This window comes from Puma concolor, chromosome C1, assembly GCF_028749965.1.
Source record: "Puma concolor isolate L17-30 chromosome C1, mPumCon1.1.hap2, whole genome shotgun sequence".
Classification (NCBI taxonomy): Eukaryota; Metazoa; Chordata; class Mammalia; order Carnivora; family Felidae; genus Puma; species Puma concolor.
The window spans coordinates 51,425,059-51,444,438 of record NC_141674.1 but is presented as its reverse complement, the minus strand read 5'-3'; the positions used below and the strand labels follow the sequence as shown (position 1 = coordinate 51,444,438).

The 19,380-nt window shown below is 35.7% G+C and overlaps 1 protein-coding gene across 10 annotated transcripts in view; it reads left to right on the top strand.

Annotated features, from left to right (window-relative positions):
- The window catches only part of DOCK7 (dedicator of cytokinesis 7), a 236,897-nt gene that overhangs the window by 155,519 nt on the left and 61,998 nt on the right, over nt 1-19,380 (top strand). For 6 of the 10 annotated variants that reach the window (XM_086717167.1, XM_086717165.1, XM_086717168.1 and 3 more), the window contains 8 exons: nt 5,392-5,484; nt 6,674-6,763; nt 7,708-7,803; nt 9,438-9,578; nt 9,672-9,785; nt 11,809-11,979; nt 13,694-13,833; nt 18,843-19,012. In XM_086717167.1, the coding sequence (XP_086573293.1) occupies nt 5,392-5,484; nt 6,674-6,763; nt 7,708-7,803; nt 9,438-9,578; nt 9,672-9,785; nt 11,809-11,979; nt 13,694-13,833; nt 18,843-19,012 (1,015 nt within the window). The remainder of the gene's footprint in view (nt 1-5,391; nt 5,485-6,673; nt 6,764-7,707; nt 7,804-9,437; nt 9,579-9,671; nt 9,786-11,808; nt 11,980-13,693; nt 13,834-18,842; nt 19,013-19,380) is intronic. The other 4 variants (XM_086717170.1, XM_086717171.1, XM_086717172.1 and 1 more) reach the window with 1 other exon arrangement.

The following is a 19,380-nucleotide window of genomic DNA, read 5'->3' as shown; positions in this document are numbered from 1 at the left end:
AAATCTCTCTAGTATTTCAACTGCTAGCTTCCTCACTATTTCTCTGCTACCTTTTGTAGTAGAATTCTTTAAAAAAGTTTCCCTAATTCAGTCAGGTATTGCTCCCATCTTCCATGCAAACTGCCTTTGTTTATGTCACCAGAGCTCTCCATGTTGCCAAATCTAGTGGTTAATTTTCAGCGCTCGGCTTACTTGACCTTATAGCAGATTTGAACATAGTCGCGTTCTTTCTTCCTTAGTTTATTTATGTACTTGCCTTTCAGGCTCTGCACTCTTCTTAGTTTTCCTTTTACTTTACTGGTTATACCTTTTCAGTCTCTGTGGATTCTTCTTTCCCTGATTTCTTAATCTGCAAGTGCCCCAGGCCTCTTTCCTTATTTCTCTTGTCTTTTCTCTTTTCTCTCTATACTCACTGGCTTGATGTTACCAAGTTCCATAGTTTTAAATACCACTGCTAATGACTCCCAAAATTATATTTCCAGTACAAACCTCTCTCTGAAATTGTAAACTTAGCTGCCTTTCTGAAATCCTTTTGTTCAGATTTGGATATATGCTAAAGATAGAATCACTGCTTGCTCCCTTTACTGCTACCATTGGTCTGAACTATCGTCTCTTTCTCAATTAATGTAATAACCTGAAAGATGGTTTTCCTACTTCCAACCTACACTGTCTTCACAACATAGCAAACAGAATGCTGCTTTAAAAACCCAAGTCATAGGGGTGCTTGGGGGCCTCAGTTGGTTGAGCATCTGACTTTTGATTTCAGTTCAGGTCATGATCCCACAGAATCGAGCCCCATGTTGGGCTCCGTGTTGAGCATGGAGCCTGGTTGAGATTCTCTCTCTCTCTCTCTCTCTCTCTCTCTCTCTCTCTCTCTCTCTCCCCCTCTCTCTCCCTCTCTCCCTTCCTCCCTCCCTGTCTCCCTCTCTCCCTCTCTTCCCCTCTGCCCTTCTCCCACATTCATGTGCACTTTGTAAAATAAAATTAAAAAAATTTTTTTTTAAGGTAGTAAATGTTATGAGACAAAGAAACAGAATAAGGGGATCAAAAGCCCCCAGGACAAGACTGAAGAGAAAGAAGGACTGGTTATACATTTAAATAAGGTGGTCAAACCCTGGGATCATGACCTGAGCTGAAATCAAAAATTGAATGGTCAACTGAATGAGCCACCCAGGAGCCCCACATTTACTACCTTTTAATGTGGCATATAAATTAGTTATTATGTTTGTTTACCTTTATCAGTATAAGCTCCATGAGGTTGGGCATAGTTGTTGAGTAGTGTATCCTAAGCAGCCATAATGGCCAGCATGTTGAAGATGTGTGATAGATATTCAATAAATGAATATTAGTAAGCATAGAGATCTATTATAAGAATAACTTCCTTCTTTAAAAGTTATGTTTTGGGGCGCCTGGGTGGCGCAGTCGGTTAAGCGTCCGACTTCAGCCAGGTCACGATCTCGCGGTCCGTGGGTTCGAGCCCCGCGTCAGGCTCTGGGCTGATGGCTCAGAGCCTGGAGCCTGTTTCCGATTCTGTGTCTCCCTCTCTCTCTGCCCCTCCCCCGTTCATGCTCTGTCTCTCTCTGTCCCAAAAATAAATAAACGTTGAAAAAAAAAAATTTTTTTTTAAAAAAATTAAAAAAAAAAAGTTATGTTTTTGTTTGCTTTCTTGCTGTGAGCATTAATTATATATTTAATTACCTTAAAAGATTTGGCTTTATGAAAGTTTGTTTTCATAATTTATTCTTTAATGTAAAATGCAGAACTCCTAAAATTCAAGAATACTTATATCAGTAGGATTTTATTACTCAAGTGACTGTAAAATGAGATTTGCGAGACTTTCTTCATAATTATCTTACCAAAGCTGGTCTCTTTGCCCTAGCAATACTCTTTTAACGTTCAATTATGTAAATATATTATTATAACAACTGTCAGTTTTATTGCTTTTAATCAAATGCCAGTGCAATTTATGTAGTTAAATAGTTTCTTTGTAATGTGTCATCCCCTATTTTTAAATTTATTTTTAAATACTGAGAGCTTACAATGTGGGCACTATGCTGAGAACTTGTGGGTACCAAGCCAAATCTTTGTATTCTAACAAGAATGTTGATGTCCTGTCAAATACAGTATGAGCCTTGCTCAAGGAAGGAGGCTATCTGTACTTATGGGACAAAACACTGTTAAAGAGATTCGACAAAAAAAAACACACTTTCATGCACATGTGCACACATTTGGTTAATCTGTTCTATATTAGTTGAAGATCAGTAAACATAGTTATGACATTAGTAAATGTATGTGATGAATTTGCTTACCTAAGGGTGGTTTGATATAATTCTTAGCTTTATAACAAATTATGGTAATTATTTGCTTTACAAAATAATTGGTCACAGGTTTTCTTTAAATAGTTAGCTTTGACTTGATGTAATTATAACTGTTCAGTCTCAATATTGTGAATATAATATACAGTTAATGGCACAAAGAGATTTATTATTTATTCTCACATTATTGATTAGCCTGTGACTTAGTTTTAAAGGAAATTAAGGAATTGAAAAGGGAATTTAAGAGTACGGAAAAATTATTGGTATTGTGGAAATTTATGGTAGAGTGAAGAGCACAGTTGTAATTTTGCAAAAATCAGATACTTATGTATTAATTTTATAACATGAGTAGTGGTTGTAAAAATTATAAATGGCAGAAAGAACTTTATACAGTGGAGAAACCTAACTTGGGAGTCTGATGAAAACTTTAACATATTTGAAAAACATTTGCTGGTTTGCTTTTATTTGAAATAACATAGGGTTATGAGAAGGTAGGTATTTTATTTTAAATGTGATTACATAATGTTACTAGTATTTGAATATTGTCTTTTACTTTGCTGGGAAGCATTTAAAAAACATGTAGAAAGTTTTTGTTAGAACTGTTTCTTTTTAGGGCATGTGGGTGGCTCAGTTGGTTAAGTGTCTGATTTTGGCTTAGGTCATCATCTTGCAGTTTGTGAGTTCAAGCCCCACTTTGGGCTGTCACTGCAGAGCCTGCTTCAGATCCTTTGTCCCCTTTTCTCTCTTCCCCTCCCAGGTTCATGCTCTTTTTTTCTCCCTCAAAAATAAACATTAAAAACAAAACTATTTCTTTTTAAGTTTATTTTGAGAGAGAGTGCAAGTATGCATGCACACACTTATAAGCGGAGGAGGGGCAGAGAGACAGAGGAGAGAGAGAATCCCAAGTAGACTCCATGCTCTGCTCTGGCCTTATAGGGGGTTCAGTCTCATCTCTGTGAGATCATGACCTGAGCTGAAATCAAGAGTCAGATGCTTAACCTACTGAGCCACCCAGGCACGCCTGCTAGATCTACTTTTTGAGAGTTTTCTATATTTACTTCCATATTTATTCTTTTTTTTTTTAGGTTTATTTATTTATTTTGAGAGAGTGAGGGAGAGAGCACGTGTGTGTTGGGGAAGGGCAGAGAGAGAGAGAGAGAGGGAGGGAGAGAATCCCAAGCAGGCTCTGTGCTGCCCCTTGGCTTAAACTCATGACCCGTGAAATCATGACCTGAGCTGAGATCAAGTGCCAGTCACTTAACTGACTGAGCCACCCAGGCATCCTTTAGTTCCATTTTTTAATTTGATCTTTGCAATATGAGGGAGACTATCATTATTCCTATTTTATTGCAAAGAAACTGAAAAAGAGATTAGGTAATTTACCTTAGATTTTACAGTTAGTAAGCAGTTGAACTTGGATTTCAACTTCACTCATCTTACACATTCAGTATAAAAAATGAGTGGAAATGGGTGATTATTATATCATTTCAGTCAGTCTCTATTTTTAGAACAATAGGGCACATATTCTCCCTAAAACCTAAGCTCTTGAGAGTTAGTTTGTCTTCCCTCCCTCACTCTCCCTAATCCTCATTCCCTCCCATAATACTGATACATGGGCTTCAATCCCAGAGATTCTTATTTGTTTAGACATAAGGCCCTGCACATTTTTGTTGTTGACCTTCCCAGGTGATATAAATGTCTACACAGTTGATTATTATTGTTACTACTCTTGTTTTTCTTTTACCTTTCCTTTGGTGCTTTCTGGTTTGGGTCCATACTGACACCCTATTTTTTGTCTCCTTGTATTGGGTTGTCTTCTTTATTCTTACTCCAAGAGTCCTCTTAAAAAAATCCCTTACAACTGGCTCTAGTTCTTTTAGCAGATTCCAGGCTACAGCCCGGGTTGCTGAATCAGGTTTTCTGGGGTTGGGGCCCAGAATCTGAATGTTAGAAAACTTCCCAGTGATTGTAATGATCAGTCAGGCTTAAGACATTAAAACGTCCCTTCACCTGGGATCATAACTTCTTTGAGAGAAGAACAGATGTAATTCTCTTCTGGCCATACACATTAGTAGCATGTTAACTTAACTTCAATGATAGTAATGATGAAGATATAATTCCTGTAGATAGTACCATCATAATGCTTTTCTTTATAATATTTATATAAAATAGTAGCCCATTATGTTTCATTTTAACAGTCACTGTAAAACTGAGCGCAACTCCAAATCCACCATCATTTTTAGGGAGGAGCAAATATTAGTCATCCTATTTATTTTCTTAATTTTTTCCTTAATCTTCTTGCTTGATTTCTCCTATTGGTCCCTAAAAGAAAGTGAAAGAGGAAGCAGGGTCAAATAGAATTATGGAATATCAGTGCACAGAAGTTTCAATCATGACAAAATGAAAGTAAAGTCTTTCAGACAAGAATGATTTTCTTCTTACATTTTTTTTTCCTTTTAAATCCTAGTTGGTTCAGAGGAAATAATCTGTTGCTAATTTGTGCCATCTTTAAAGAGAGTTTGGGGGGATGGTACTATGGGAACTTTAGTTGGTTCTCTAAGGTGATCCCTTTACATAAAGAGAAATTATCTTTAAATGCTATACTTAATATTTGTGATTTAAAAACAAACTTAATATTTGTGATTTAAAAGCCACCTGGGTGGCTCAGTTGGATAAGCATCTGACGTTGGCCTGGGTCATGATCTCACGGTTTGTGGGTTTGAGCCCCACGTTGGGCTCTGTGCTGACAGCTCAGAGCCTGGATCCTGCTTCTGATTCTGTGTCTCCCTCCCTCTCTCTCTCTCTCTCTCTCTCTCTGCTCATCTCCTGCTTGTATTCTGTCACTCTCTCTCTCTCAAAATTGAATAAACATTAAAAAAATTTAAAAAAAAACATTATGTAATGAATGTAATTTTGGTGAACTAATACTTCTAGGTGCCTAAGAATTTTGGTTGCTTTAACAGTACTAATTAAAAATATGTTTGCATTGGAAAGTCTGGATTTCTTTAGGAATAATTTATAGCATGCCACATGTAATATTTCTTTCCTTTCCAACTGCTTTCTATTATATGCTTAGGGTTTAGATCGCTCCAATTCCTGGGTTAACACTGGTGGTCCAAAAGCTGCCCCATGGGGATCCAACCCCAGTCCAAGTGCAGAGTCAACACAGGTGGTGTTTATATTAGAGGTTTCTTTATTGGCTGCTGATGTTTCCCTTTAGAACGTTACTTTTAGTACATACTATGATTTCAGTGGCTTGCTTTTTAATCATTAAAAAGTGTGTATTTTTGTTTACTTAGCACATTTTCCCACTACTATGCATGAATACCACCAATTGTACCAGTAATGCTCTCCTTTCCTACTTCCTGTCTTCTTTCCCTTCCCTCCTTGTATACCCTATCAGTATTTCAGTGCCTGCTGCTTATGCAATCAATGGCTTTATAACAGTTTCTACTTTAGGGCGAGTACATCTTTAGTAGGAATTAAAAAAAAAAAATTGGTATGGAAAAAACCTGACAGTTTTCCATTGGCTTTTGGTTTAAAGTGTAGCTGTTGTATCATTTTCATTCAGCATTTACTATCTTGTCTTTTTTTTTTTTTTTTTTTCATAATTACTGACTGGAAATATTGGCAACAAACTGAAATTAAATCTGAACGGTATATAATCCCCATGCTGTAAGATTTAGTACCAGAACCAAACTGAATTTTAATTTATATTGTGTTGCAAAGTATGAAATTTGTTTCTAGATTAATTGAACTAGGATTTGCTTACTTAAGTCAAGTTGCTTGATAGCTACTAGTGCATGATACCTCAAAATATACTTCTCATCTGTGTGTTGGCTTTGGAGGAAAATGCTCTTGTTCTGGAAGAATGTAATTCCATGGTTAATATCGACAGTGTTTTATATTTGAAGTATATGACAAAACCGAATAGTAGGTTTTGATCCTACTGGAAAGTGGGAGAAACCATTCTAATCTTTTAATTTTCTTTATTGAATATAAAATTCTTGATTTTTTGATCTGAGACCAATGAGAAGTATGTTTTTACTTTTTGCTTTCTCTTACTAGATGTGTGCATGTGTATAGATCACAGAGATAAAAGTTTCATTCTTTGCAGCACTCTGAATTTATATAGTGGTTAAAATACTCTTTTTACTAAAAATATATAGAAGCCATTTTGATACTTCTAACCTACTGTCATTAAAGCAGCTTAAAATGGTGAAAATTAGATGAACAATAAAACAGTTGTTGAAAACACAGTAAAATGATTTTAAAAACTGTATGTAATCCTTAAGCTGCAAAGTCATCCACAGCAGACTTTAATGTTATCTCGTCATTCATCCACCTTCACTCCATAGGCTATGGATCGAAGTTGTAATCGTATGTCTTCGCACACAGAGACGTCAAGTTTCTTACAAACATTAACGGGACGCTTACCAACTAAAAAGGTAGATTCATATGAAGACAATCCATATAGGGGGAAAATTCCAACAGTTAAATAGATGTAAGATTTCTTTAAGTAAACCAGTATGTTATAATAATTGCATTTAAATTATTTGTTTAAAAATACCTTTCAGCAAGCTCTGCTTGTCTGATGCCTTTTTTGGGCATACCACTTCAGTGTATGCTCTTTTATGCTATTATAATGTTTATATCTTTGGGATTGACTGTTTGAAATCAAATTTGATCATCAAATTTTAGTACCAAAAAAATGTATCCACTCTGAATTCTGTTTCTGTAACTGCTTCTGTTTTGTGTTTTAAATTTCCAGGGAAAGGAAGATGAGTTAGAAAAATTATCACTCTTAGTAAGATATGTTGATTTGCTTCCCTTATGCACAGTTTTGTTAGTCCTTTTTCATATTGATATACACTATTTTGCAAATGCTTTGTATGCATATCCATTATAAGGCAGGAGATTTCTATGTTTATAAAAAGACTTCAAATACCTGAAAACTTGAAAATTAATGGCTTACATCAAAAGTTAAAAATTTTAAAGGTATTTCCTAAATTGTACCAGCAAAGTTCATGAATGTATTTGCATATGTTGAAATATGTATTTAAGGCACAGACAAGATAGTATTTGTAACTGTGAGTTTTTGGTCTAGTTTCTGTTTGCAGGTACAATTTAGGAGGCTATTTTCCCACCTGTCCTTTTAAAATTACATTTTACTGCAAGATAACATGTAATTTTTTCAGCTGTTCAACATGCCACTGTCTTATATGTATAAACAGCCGTTTCGTTAATGGGTGTCCTCACTGCATCATTGAATGGTTCACATGCCTTATTTTGCTTACTCCCATTATATCTTCATTTGTAATTGCATTATTATTTGGTTTGTGTTATCAGCAGATATGACTTTGATAATAACTTTGGATTTACTTCTGGATAGCTTTTTCATGAGGAGCTGGCTTTGCAGTGGGTGGTTTGCAGTGGCAGCGTTCGGGAGTCAGCTTTGCAACAAGCCTGGTTCTTTTTTGAGTTAATGGTGAGCAACCTACACACACTTTTAATATTGTTTTCCTTAGTTAACAACTTTGTGCTAGCTCATTATTTTCTCCTAAAAATCTTTTTCTAATGCCATCGCATGATTTGACGTGTGTGTCCAAGACAAAATTACGTGTGTTACATCTCTAAATAAACACTGTGGACACTCGGCACAATTGAGGTGGACTTAGGAAGCTCTCGTTAACCACTTTTCTAGAGATGGCTGCACAAGCAGCTATCTTTTTAAAGGAAACGTGGTACATTGTTCTTTAGTCTGAATGTGGCTACTGTATGATGGCGGTATTATAGACTTCATCCCAAACAGATAAAAAGAGCTTTATAAGGTACTCACTGCTTTTATGGTTAGAAAGCTCTTAGGGAAATGCCAGTTACAGCCAAGAAAAAAGAAAAAAAAAGCCCACAACGCTTGTCACTCAATTCAATAAATGGTATTAAAAACAAACGAATTAATATCTTAATAAATATTTGTACACACATAAACACATATATACACAAAAGCAATAAAAATTTACCGAGTGCATACAGTGTGGTGGCACCACCCCTGTGAGCTGCGTGTTACCCAGGCACAGAGAGATTAAGTAACTTATTGAAGTTGATGTAGCTTCTAGAGAGCAGAACTGTGATTCAAACTCAGGTGTTCAGGCCCTAGGGATCTTCCTGTTCAGCCTCTAGAAAGCTGAAGTCCTTGAAATTTTTCCTTGCAAAAGAGAAATGTGTACAAAAATAAGAAAACAAAACAACAAAAGAATGGAAGAAACAAAAGGAGTTTTCAGAGTATATCATAGGATCATTCTCAGCATTGAATGTTGCCTATACTAGGGATAAGAAGACATTTTTTCTTAAAGATTTACTAATCTACAAAAGAAAATAAGTCAGGGACTCTATGTAAGTGATAGGCAGCTAATTTTGTAATTCTTGTGCTTTTAGTATAAGATCACATTGAAATTTTGACTTATTTTTTGAGTCTTATATATATGTTAAAATTCTTTAAAATAGTCAAAAGGCTGCAGTTTAAGTCTTGGCTGTGCTATTTACTAATTGTTGAAACTTGGCTTCAATTTCCCTGAATTCTCTATTACTGTTATCACATTGTTGTGTTAAGAATTGATATCCGGAAGCATTTTGTACACATAAATCACTTTGTTAATTTTGATCTAATATCTTAATATTCATATTGAGTCATCAGTAATTCATGTACCCTCACCCTGTGTTACTCTATGCTAGAGGCTGAAGACACTGCAGTGAAGTCAATGTGTTTAGGCTGTTAGAGCTGCAGTTTGCGGGATATGGAATGTCAAAATGTTGAGTGGTGGAAAGATTTCATTTAAAACAATTTCAAAGAGTGAAATTTTTTTCTGTTGATGTTCATAATTCTTTTCCTGTTGATAGCCAGGAGAATTTTACAGAGGTGATGCAGTGATTGACTTGTACAGTGTGTCATATTTCTTGGGAGCATACAAAATATTGCAGGGAAATTTTCAAAATACTTGAGGAGCTAAAAGTATTTCGGCTATCTGTTAAATCACTCAGCAACTTGAAAAAATAGCCCTAATGTGATTAGCTGTTAATTACATCCATAAGAAATTAAACTAATGGCTTATTTATTTTTTTCAGGTAAAGAGCATGGTGCACCATTTATACTTTAATGATAAACTTGATGCACCAAGGAAAAGTCGTTTTCCAGAACGATTCATGGATGACATTGCTGCTCTTGTCAGCACAATTGCTAGTGATATAGTTTCACGATTTCAGAAGGTAATGATAACTTTTTTTAAAATTGAATCTCTTTCAAGCTCACATTAAACTATCATACTTTTATTTGTTTTTGCTTTTTATTCTGTTTTCCAGGACACAGAAATGGTTGAGAGACTCAACACAAGCCTTGCATTCTTTCTCAACGATCTGCTGTCTGTTATGGATAGAGGATTTGTCTTTAGCCTTATTAAGACCTGCTACAAACAGGTAATGTGTAGTTAGTAATAATTAACAATTAAATACTGTGTTTGTTGTTTCTAGGGTTGCAGCTAAGAGATCTTCAAAAATACATTCATATACTGATGTTTTTAAAAAGCAGTGTATTTTTGTTAGTAAGAAAAAAGTAAATTTCATTTGTTTTATAAGGCTACAGGACAATGGCAAGCTGATACCTGTGCAGCTGACTTTTTCTTGGGTTATACTGGCCCACTCATGACTCTTCGATTCCCATTCTGAAACAGATCATCAAGTCAGTGGTCTAAATGTAAAGCATCCCCCAAGATGCCATGCAAGAGTAGCAGTTATACTGAATGAACAGCCACGTGAACTTTTTTGTGTATTTACTGGGTGATTTTTAAAGCAGCTTCCTTTTGCTTTGTATTCCTTCTAATGTAGACCTAGACATTGTAGAGCTTAGAATCATGGACAGATGTTTACCCAAATCCCCAGTGTCATTCGTTATGTTGCTTTTACTAAAGTAAAAACATCATAGGAGTGCCTGGGTGGCTCAGTAGGTTAAGCGTCTGACTTTGGGTCAGGTCATGATCTCATGGTTTGTGAATTCAAGTCCCGTGTCAGGCTCTGTGCTGACAGCATGGAGCCTGGAGCCTGCTTCGGATTCTTTGTCTCTCTCTCTCTCTCTCTTTCTCTCTCTCTCTCTCTCTGTCCTTACCCCGCTCACATTCTGTCTCTCTCTCAAAAATTAATAAACGTTAAAAAAAAAAAAAGCATCGTGGAACTTTTCCCTGAAAAACTGACTTTAGTTTAAAATTTTTATCAACTGATTAATGAAATGTGCCTTTTGGAAAACATTAGTTATTGGTCCTGACAGGCCATTTGGGTAAGTGAGCTATATAATCATCCTAGAATTACCTTTTAAAGGAAATTTAAAAATATATAGCTCTCTGGGTACTATCCCAGCATTATTGAGTACTTTGAGTCCTGGGGGTGGGGAGTGTGGGACATAGTGTGTGTGTAACATTTCCCAGCTGGTCCACAGTCTCGTTTCTGAGAACTACTTCTTTAGAAATGCTATTTGGCAGTCTAATGTTTAGAATCTTGAAGCTCTGTTCTATTGGATGCCTTTATTGTATGTTTCTTTTAATAGAGAAGTTAAAACTACATGTGGGCACTGACCCACTTCCAAATATTTGTAATAATAGGTATTATTGGTGGGGGGGGGGCACCTGGGTGGCTCACTCAGTTAAGTGTTGTTTTAAAAGACACTGCCGGGGCACCTGGGTGGCTCAGTCAGTTGAGCATCTGACTTCAGCTCAGGTCATGACCTCGCGGCTCGTGGATTCAAGCCCTGCATTGGACTCTGTGCTGACAGCTCAGAGCCTGGAGCCTGCTTTGGATTCTGTGTCTCTTCTCTCTCTCTCTGCACCTCCCCCGCTCACACTCTGGCTCTCAAAAATAAATAAACATTAAAAAAAAATTTTAATACGTATTATTTTTACTTTCCCCCCCAAACTTCATGTTCTGTTGCTCCTCAAATCTGTTGTTATTCTTCAAGCATTGACATCCTATATTTGCCAGACATTGAGCCAGACCCTAGGATGCCAGAGCTCCTAAGTCAGTGTATATATGTCTCCTGAGAGTAGCTTATGGTGTAGCTGGGTATATAGACAAATAGGTAATCATCAATATAGAGTAACACAAGGTGCTAATTATCCAAAGAATGTATCATTTCTTTCATGGAGCTATTTTGGTGGTAGACTTTTGCTTCATAAAGTGCATCTTTGAGAAGTGGAAATATTAATGCTGTATTGGAAATATAAAGAATGTGGCTTCTGGCCTAGTCAGTGGATTTATAAATCTTAATAGATCTTGTAGTTCCAAAGTTTCTATTCTAGCAGTAACTCTGGAAAAAGCTGATAATGTTTAAACCACAAAATCCAAAAACTGTCCACTGAATACTGTTCTTTAATTCCTTAATCTGTCATTTGATGCTGGCTTAGAGAAATGGTATATTCAATTGGTGTTCTTTTGTTTATATAATGCTTACAAGGTATCTTCAAAGCTTTATTCATTACCAAATCCAAGTGTCCTCGTGTCCTTGAGACTGGATTTTCTGCGAATTGTCTGCAGCCATGAGCACTATGTTACATTAAACTTGCCCTGCAGCCTGCTTACTCCACCTGCATCACCATCACCTTCTGTTTCTTCTGCAACATCTCAGGTATGCAGAGTGTCTGAAAAAAAATTTTTAAAGCCCATATTTGTAAGAAAGCATTCTAAACACTGGAAAAAATTATAAGTAACACTATGAATAATAGGTATATGATAGGCTCCATACTGAATGCTTTAAAAGTATTGATCATTTGCCCTTTAGAGCAATTCTAGGAGGTAAGTTCTGTTATTCTCATTTTACATATGAAACACATTTTACGTAGGAAATACAGAAAGGTCATTAAATTACCCAAGGCCGAACGGTAATAAGTGGCAAAGCTAGGCTTTGAATCAAGGCACAGGTAGACTTTATTCTAGAGCCCAAGTTCTTATCTACTATGTTGTACTCTTCTTAGAGATTTATACACATCCATGTGAGTGAATTCACTTATATAAGCCTTTTAGATATTTTCACAAGATGGGTTTTCTTGAAGCAGATGCAAGGTTGTCTTGAGCTTGGGATGGAAGATGTTAAATAGGGATCAATACCTGTGAAAGGAAAAAAAGTGAAGCATAATTTAGCAAAGAAAGAAGTCAAACTGCAGTGCAGTCCTGGGAAAGTCCTGCCTACCTCTCTTGTACCTAGGTAACCCAAAGGAAACCAGATGGATGTTCATAGGGTTTTACTGGGTACAACTGACTTCAACAGCTAGTAGTTTCTCTCAAGGCAAAAAAAGGTTGTTGTAGCAATTATTATGTATCTTATCATACAGATGGAGATTAAAGGATTTTGTGGCTTTAGTATCAGAGAAGCCTGGTTCAATCTCAGATGTTTGATAGAAAAAAAATTTTAACTTTATTTACATTGGAAAACATCAGAGAGCAGCCACAACTTTTCATTTTACCTTTATGAAAAGTCTTAGGGATTGGCCTATTTTCACATACTCTTTTACCTGGCTAGCATACACTTCTTCCTAGAATGGATAAGGCTAGTGTTTCGCTTTCTTCCCACATCCTCTGCCAAAGATGTGGCCACACAGTGAAGAACAAATTAATCGTAAGTACTGTTCCTAAAACCTGTAATGAAACACAGTTGTTTATACCTAACTCCCCCCTTGAACATCTCATTCAGCCAAGAAATTAATAGAATGTCTTCCATTATCTTGTTCCCTACTTTCTTATCTACATATATTTTTCAGATTCTAATGGGTGACAGAGACCTCACTGTTTCTGGGGTAGGGGTAGGCAAGAATAATTTTATATACTTACTAGCAAGATGATTTCTCTATAGAGAAATCTGAAACCTTTTGTTCTGAAAAATATCACATGGATGGTCTTGAATGTGGATTAGAGGGAGATGAGATTGTAAACACTCTTGCCTTGAACTGTGTCTTGGAGGGATGCTATTTGCAGTATTAAAAATCTTTTAAAAACTCAATAATACGTCATTTGGATTAAGTTACTTTTTTCTCCTTCAGGTATGATACTGAAACATTAAGTGGCTAAAAGAATAAAGGGAAAAAAAAACAGTTGGAAAAGTTTCAGTATGAGAAAAGGGAAATTGAAAATAATTAAAAGTGTTTTTTTTCATCATAGTCTCCTGTACAAAAAATAGGAGCAGTTACTTTTTCCAGTGCGAATAATAGTAATGTAAAATAAACTACCCTACACAAAGTGTATCTCATATTGAGATAATGCTCGTACTGCATTTGTTGTAATGATCTGTCTGTAGGATGTTCTGTTGCACAGCTATTATTGTTTTGTCCTACCTCACTCCCAAACAGAGTTCTGGATTTTCCACAAACGTACAAGACCAGAAGATTGCAAATATGTTTGAATTGTCTGTGCCTTTTCGCCAACAGCATTATTTGGCAGGACTTGTGTTAACAGAGCTGGCTGTCATTTTAGACCCTGATGCTGAAGGGTAAGTAGACTAGTTTTTGCCTTGTAGAATATCAGTTTGATTTTGGATAATGGTACAGAAGTATCACACCGATACTTCTAAGAATCAAAAGAATACTCTGCACCACTCGTAATCTACTTCTGTATTTACTAAGTTCCATACCCATGTTATTTTTGCATTTCATTGATTTTAAGAAAGCCATTTTTTCATACTTTATCAATCTCCGAATTTGAGGTTTGTCTTGAACTCAGTGGCGTATTGTGGTTTATTTGGTAGCATTTCCCCCCCCTTCTTAATGGTTATACAAAATATTTGTGCATATTAGTGGGTTAACTCATAGATTTATTGGTATATACAGTAGACACATTTCAATTGAGGAAAATGGTCTGGTTTTCTATTTGATTCCTTGTACAGAAAATGTGTCATTTGCCATCATACTATATAGCATTTTACTTCAAACTTTATCCTATAAACAAATGTGTTTAGGTTTTAAGAACTTCCAAAGTTGTGTACAATTCTGTAGAATTTTTGGAAATTGATACAGTAAGGAAAGGGCATATTGTCTGGTGATTTGAATTTATAGAAATAGCTTGAGTATTATGGTGCAGCTTCCCTATAGGGTATTTCTATCTTAATAGTTATTGTTAAAAATTTCCATGATCATTATTCCTTTGGATAATAATTCCTTTTTTATCCTCATAATAGGATCTTTAGGAGTTTTTTTTTTCTTTCTTAATTCTTATTTAAATTCCAGTTAACATACACTGTAATATTAGTTTCAGGTGTACAATATAGTGATTCAACACTTGATACAGCACCCGGTGCTCATCACAACAAGTGCACTCTTTAATCCCCATCACCTCTTCCACCCCTCCCCACACATATCCCCTCTCTGGTAACCATCAGTTTGTTGTACAGAGTTAAGAGGCTGGGTTTTTTTTGTTTATCTTTTTATCTTTATTTGTTTTGTTTCATAAATTCCACCTATGTGTGAAATTGTATGTTATTTGTCTTTCTTTGACTTATATTGTGTAGTTTTTTTTTTTTTTAAGTTTATTTTTGAGAGAGAGAGCATGAGCAGAGGAGGGGCAGAGAGAGAGAAAGAGAGGGAGGGAGAGATAGAATCCATGGGGCTTAAACTAACAAACCATGAGTTCATGACCTGAGCCAAAATCAAGTGTTGGATGCTTAACCTGAGCAACCCAGGCACCCCTCACTTAGCTTAATACCCTCCAGATCCAGCCATGTTGTTGCAAATGGCAAGATTTCATTCTTTTTTATGGCTAATATGCCATGTGTGTGTGTGTGTGTGTGTGTGTGTGTGTGTGTGTGTGTGTGTATCTGTCATCTTATTTTTTTCTTCTCAAAAATATGTATTTTTTCAATATATACATACACACACATATATGTATACATATGTATATACATATATGTATGCATATATATATATATATATATATATATATATATATATATATTCTATATCTTCTTTATCTGTTAATGGATGATTGCTTCGATATCTTGGCTATTGTGAATAGTGCTGCAATAAACACAGAGGTGTATGTATCTTTTTGAATTAGTGTTTTCATATTCTTTGGGTAAAATCCAAACTTTTCTTTTCTTTTCTTTTCTTTTCTTTTCTTTTCTTTTCTTCTCTTCTCTTCTCTTCTCTTCTCTTCTCTTCTCTTTTCTTTTTTTTTTGAGAGAGAGAGAGAGAGAGAGAGTGAGTGTATGGAGGGGCAGAGGGAAAGGAAAAGAGAGAATTTCAAGCAGGCTTCACTCCCAGTGCAGAGCCTGACACAGGGCTCGATGTCATGACTGTGTGATGACCTCAGCCAAAATCAAGAGCTGGATACTTAACTGACTGAGCCACCCAGGCACGCCAAATCCAAACTTTTAATAATGGTCCTCAAAGTCCTATTTACCTGGCTTTTGTGTACTTCTGCCACTGTCTTCCCTACCCACATCCTAAAATCTAGCCATCCCGGTCTTTCTTTCTGTTTCTTCAACGTTTATTTATTTTTGGGACAGAGAGAGACAGAGCATGAACGGGGGAGGGGCAGAGAGAGAGGGAGACACAGAATTGGAAACAGGCTCCAGGCTCCGAGCCATCAGCCCAGAGCCTGGCGCGGGGCTCGAACTCACGGACCGCGAGATCGTGACCTGGCTGAAGTCGGACGCTTAACCGACTGCGCCACCCAGGCGCCCCTCTTTCTGTTTCTTTAATGTGCCAAAGTCATTCACACCTTAGGGTATTTGCACTTGGTTCTTTTCTCTGCCTGAAGCAGTGCTCACATTACTCTATGACTGTCATGTACCCATTTGCTCTTTGTGATTCTTCATGTCTCCACTCAAATAGCATCTTCTCAGGCTTTCACTCACCATCCAGGCAAAATTAGAGCCACATTACCTTGCCACAATCATTCTTAAACATGTAGCCCTCTTTTATTTTCTACAAAACACTTATATGAAATTTGCTGCTTAATTTCGGTCTTCTCCCATTAGAGTGTGATTTCATGAGAGCATGCACTTGATCTTTCTTTTTCACTACCATCCTTCCAATGCCTTAGAATTGTGTCTAGTACAAAGTGGATGAATACATATGCATAAATAGATATTAATTCAATGAATGAGTGACTAAGAGACTTAGATCCCATCTCTAAATTTTATATTCTTTAATGGTATATAGATAAAATACAGCATACAATGTCTTAGATCCTTGAGAGGAATGCTTTTTTACTTCATTTGCTTACTAATGAGAATAATTTTTTGAGTGGCAATAATATGTTTTAAAACCAAAGAGTTGCTCCCTAGAAACTTTCATTATAGTTAGAAAATGAAGACTGTGAAACCATACACTATGATTAAATGCTAATTTTGTAGCATAGACATAGTTCTGTAGAACATGAATACCTTTACTACTGCATTTGTGACACTGAATTATTTTCGTGTCTGTGTTCGTTGCTATTCAAACTCTTTAAAAACAGGGACTATGTCTTACCCTAACACGTAGAATAGGATGTTGTAGGTCCTGCATAAACATATATTTAATAGTTGCATATGATTAAGTAATGTAGACATATGGAAAAGCTTCATGAAGATGAGTGGGTTATAGGTGGGTTGAAGTCGGTCTGGTAGCTGCAGACAGCTAAGGAATATGCACCCAGGTTTGGCAGTCATCACTGGTAATGAAAAAATTCACAAGGGAGAACATAAAAAGCAAATGACCAGAATCTGAGATTTGGATGAAATGAGAGAGAGTATGAGGAAGGTTTGGAACTATTTGGAGAAAATACTGAGAAGAAAAAAGATAAGATGACAGTGTCGAGTAGATAACTGGAGAATAAAATCTGAGATATGTCATTTAGATGTGTTTCTGGACAGTGTTTAAAACTACACTTTCTGAATAAAAATCTGGAAAGAAGAAAAATCTCCAGCTTGATTTCATATATAGCAATGTAAAGTGGCAGATAAGATTAAGGACTCTGGAGTAAGACTACCTGGTTTCCAATCCCAGCTTTGAAATTGGCTATGTGATCTAAAAAGTGATAAAAGCTAGTATATACTGCAGAAGGCAGTGTGCAAGATAGTGTGCTAATAAGTATGTTACATAAACTACGCAACTTAATTCTCACAGCTGCCTTATGAGGTAGGTAATTACCCTCATATCTTAAGTAGGGAAACAAGTTAAATATCTAAAAAATTATTTAGCTATTAAATGATAAAGCTATTACAGTGCCATGTGTAAACATTCAAACTGTTAGTTTCAAAAAAAAAGGGAGTAGGGGGCTTATATATTTAAATTTAATTTAAATTTTAAATATTTAAATTAAATTTAATTTTGTTTAATAAAAGCATACATTTATTTAAATAATTAAAAATCAAATAAAGTTTCTAAATTTATTTAAAAATTCCATTTACTAGGAAGTAAGCACATGCTATGGACTGTATATTCAGGAAGTTTATTACTGGGGAAATTATTATAGTAGTTTATTGCGAAGGGATACTATATAAGCTAGAGGAAACTAGTTTTAAGTAAACTTGTATTTTCAACATAGGAAAGTCTCATTTGAAAGAAAGAAGGGAAGAGTTTATGAGGGGGGCATTGAAGCTATTGAAGAAACATGCGGTTCATTGAACATAATGCAGAAATTTCCTTTTGAGAGAAGATACAACTTTTTCTGAGACAGAAGGAATGATGGAGATACAAAGGTGCAGATGTGTTAAAAGATCTGGCCAGAGCAAATTCTGAATGGTTTTTCTTTACTAAAAGACAGAAGTTGGAGGTAAAGTCTTATCCTCATACTGATGGTGATAGGCTGCAGGGGAGAGAATGAGATGTGACACCACTGCCAGGTGTTGCCTTAAGAGTGCCTATGGAAGTTGGCTGAATGTTTAATTAGAATAGTTGGCATAGTCAAAGCACCTTTAACATAAAAAGAGGCCAAAAAAAAAAAAAAGTGACGATGAGTATTTTAGCCCAGTTGAAACTGAAGGGATTGGGAAGGTGCAGGGCCTGAATGAGGTAGAATGAGCAAGGAAGTTGACTTTCAAAAGAGACATCAAAGGCCACTCTCGAGCCTATGGACTGCATAATCCGTTAAGTAGAGGATTTTTCTATTAGAAAAAGGAAATAAAAGTTTAGTTTTGGTAAATGTAAACTTTTGGTAAAAGATCTAATTTGAAATAAAATTTGAAGCTACTTATTATTTACTTTTTGTTTTTTGTTTTAAAATATAACCAGACTGTTCGTATTCAATATGAGTATGTACTAATAAGGAGATAATGTAAAAACACTCAGATTTACTCCTCAGTGAATTTGTTTAGCATTTCTTTTTTCCCTCTATCCTTACTTTATACAGACATTTGTTAATTTTATGAGAAATGTTTTATAGAAAGACATGCAAATATATGGCAAAGTTTAAGTTAAAATTAACTCAGTACCATGACTTATTATTTGCTTTAACGATATTTACTAATCTCTGTGACCTTACTGCTGCTGCTTCTTCTTCATCTTCTTTTTAAAATAGACTGTTTGGATTGCACAAGAAAGTCATCAATATGGTACACAATTTACTATCCAGTCACGACTCAGACCCACGGTACTCTGACCCCCAGATAAAGGCTAGGGTGGCCATGTTGTATCTACCTCTGATTGGCATTATCATGGAAACTGTTCCTCAGCTGTATGACTTTACAGGTACTTAGTATATTTAAAACAAATTTTTAAAGAAAATCTCAGTGTTTAAAAATACTAGAAATAGCTCGAGGATAAAGATCTTATTTTAGGGAAAGAATTATAAGAAAATGTACACTGACATAAGTAAACTATAAATATTTAACCATATTACTGAAAAGCTTTTGATTATGTGAGAGAATTCACTGCAAATTTTTCTTAACTGGTTCTTAAGATGAATTTTAATGATATAAGACATTTCTGTACCTACCTATTAGAAAATAGGATTTTTGGTATGAGACTACACTGTTCATCTGAAGAAAATATGTAAGAAAACTTGACAGATGTCTACCACCTTCAGTCACAATTTTATTCATATATGACTGAAATTA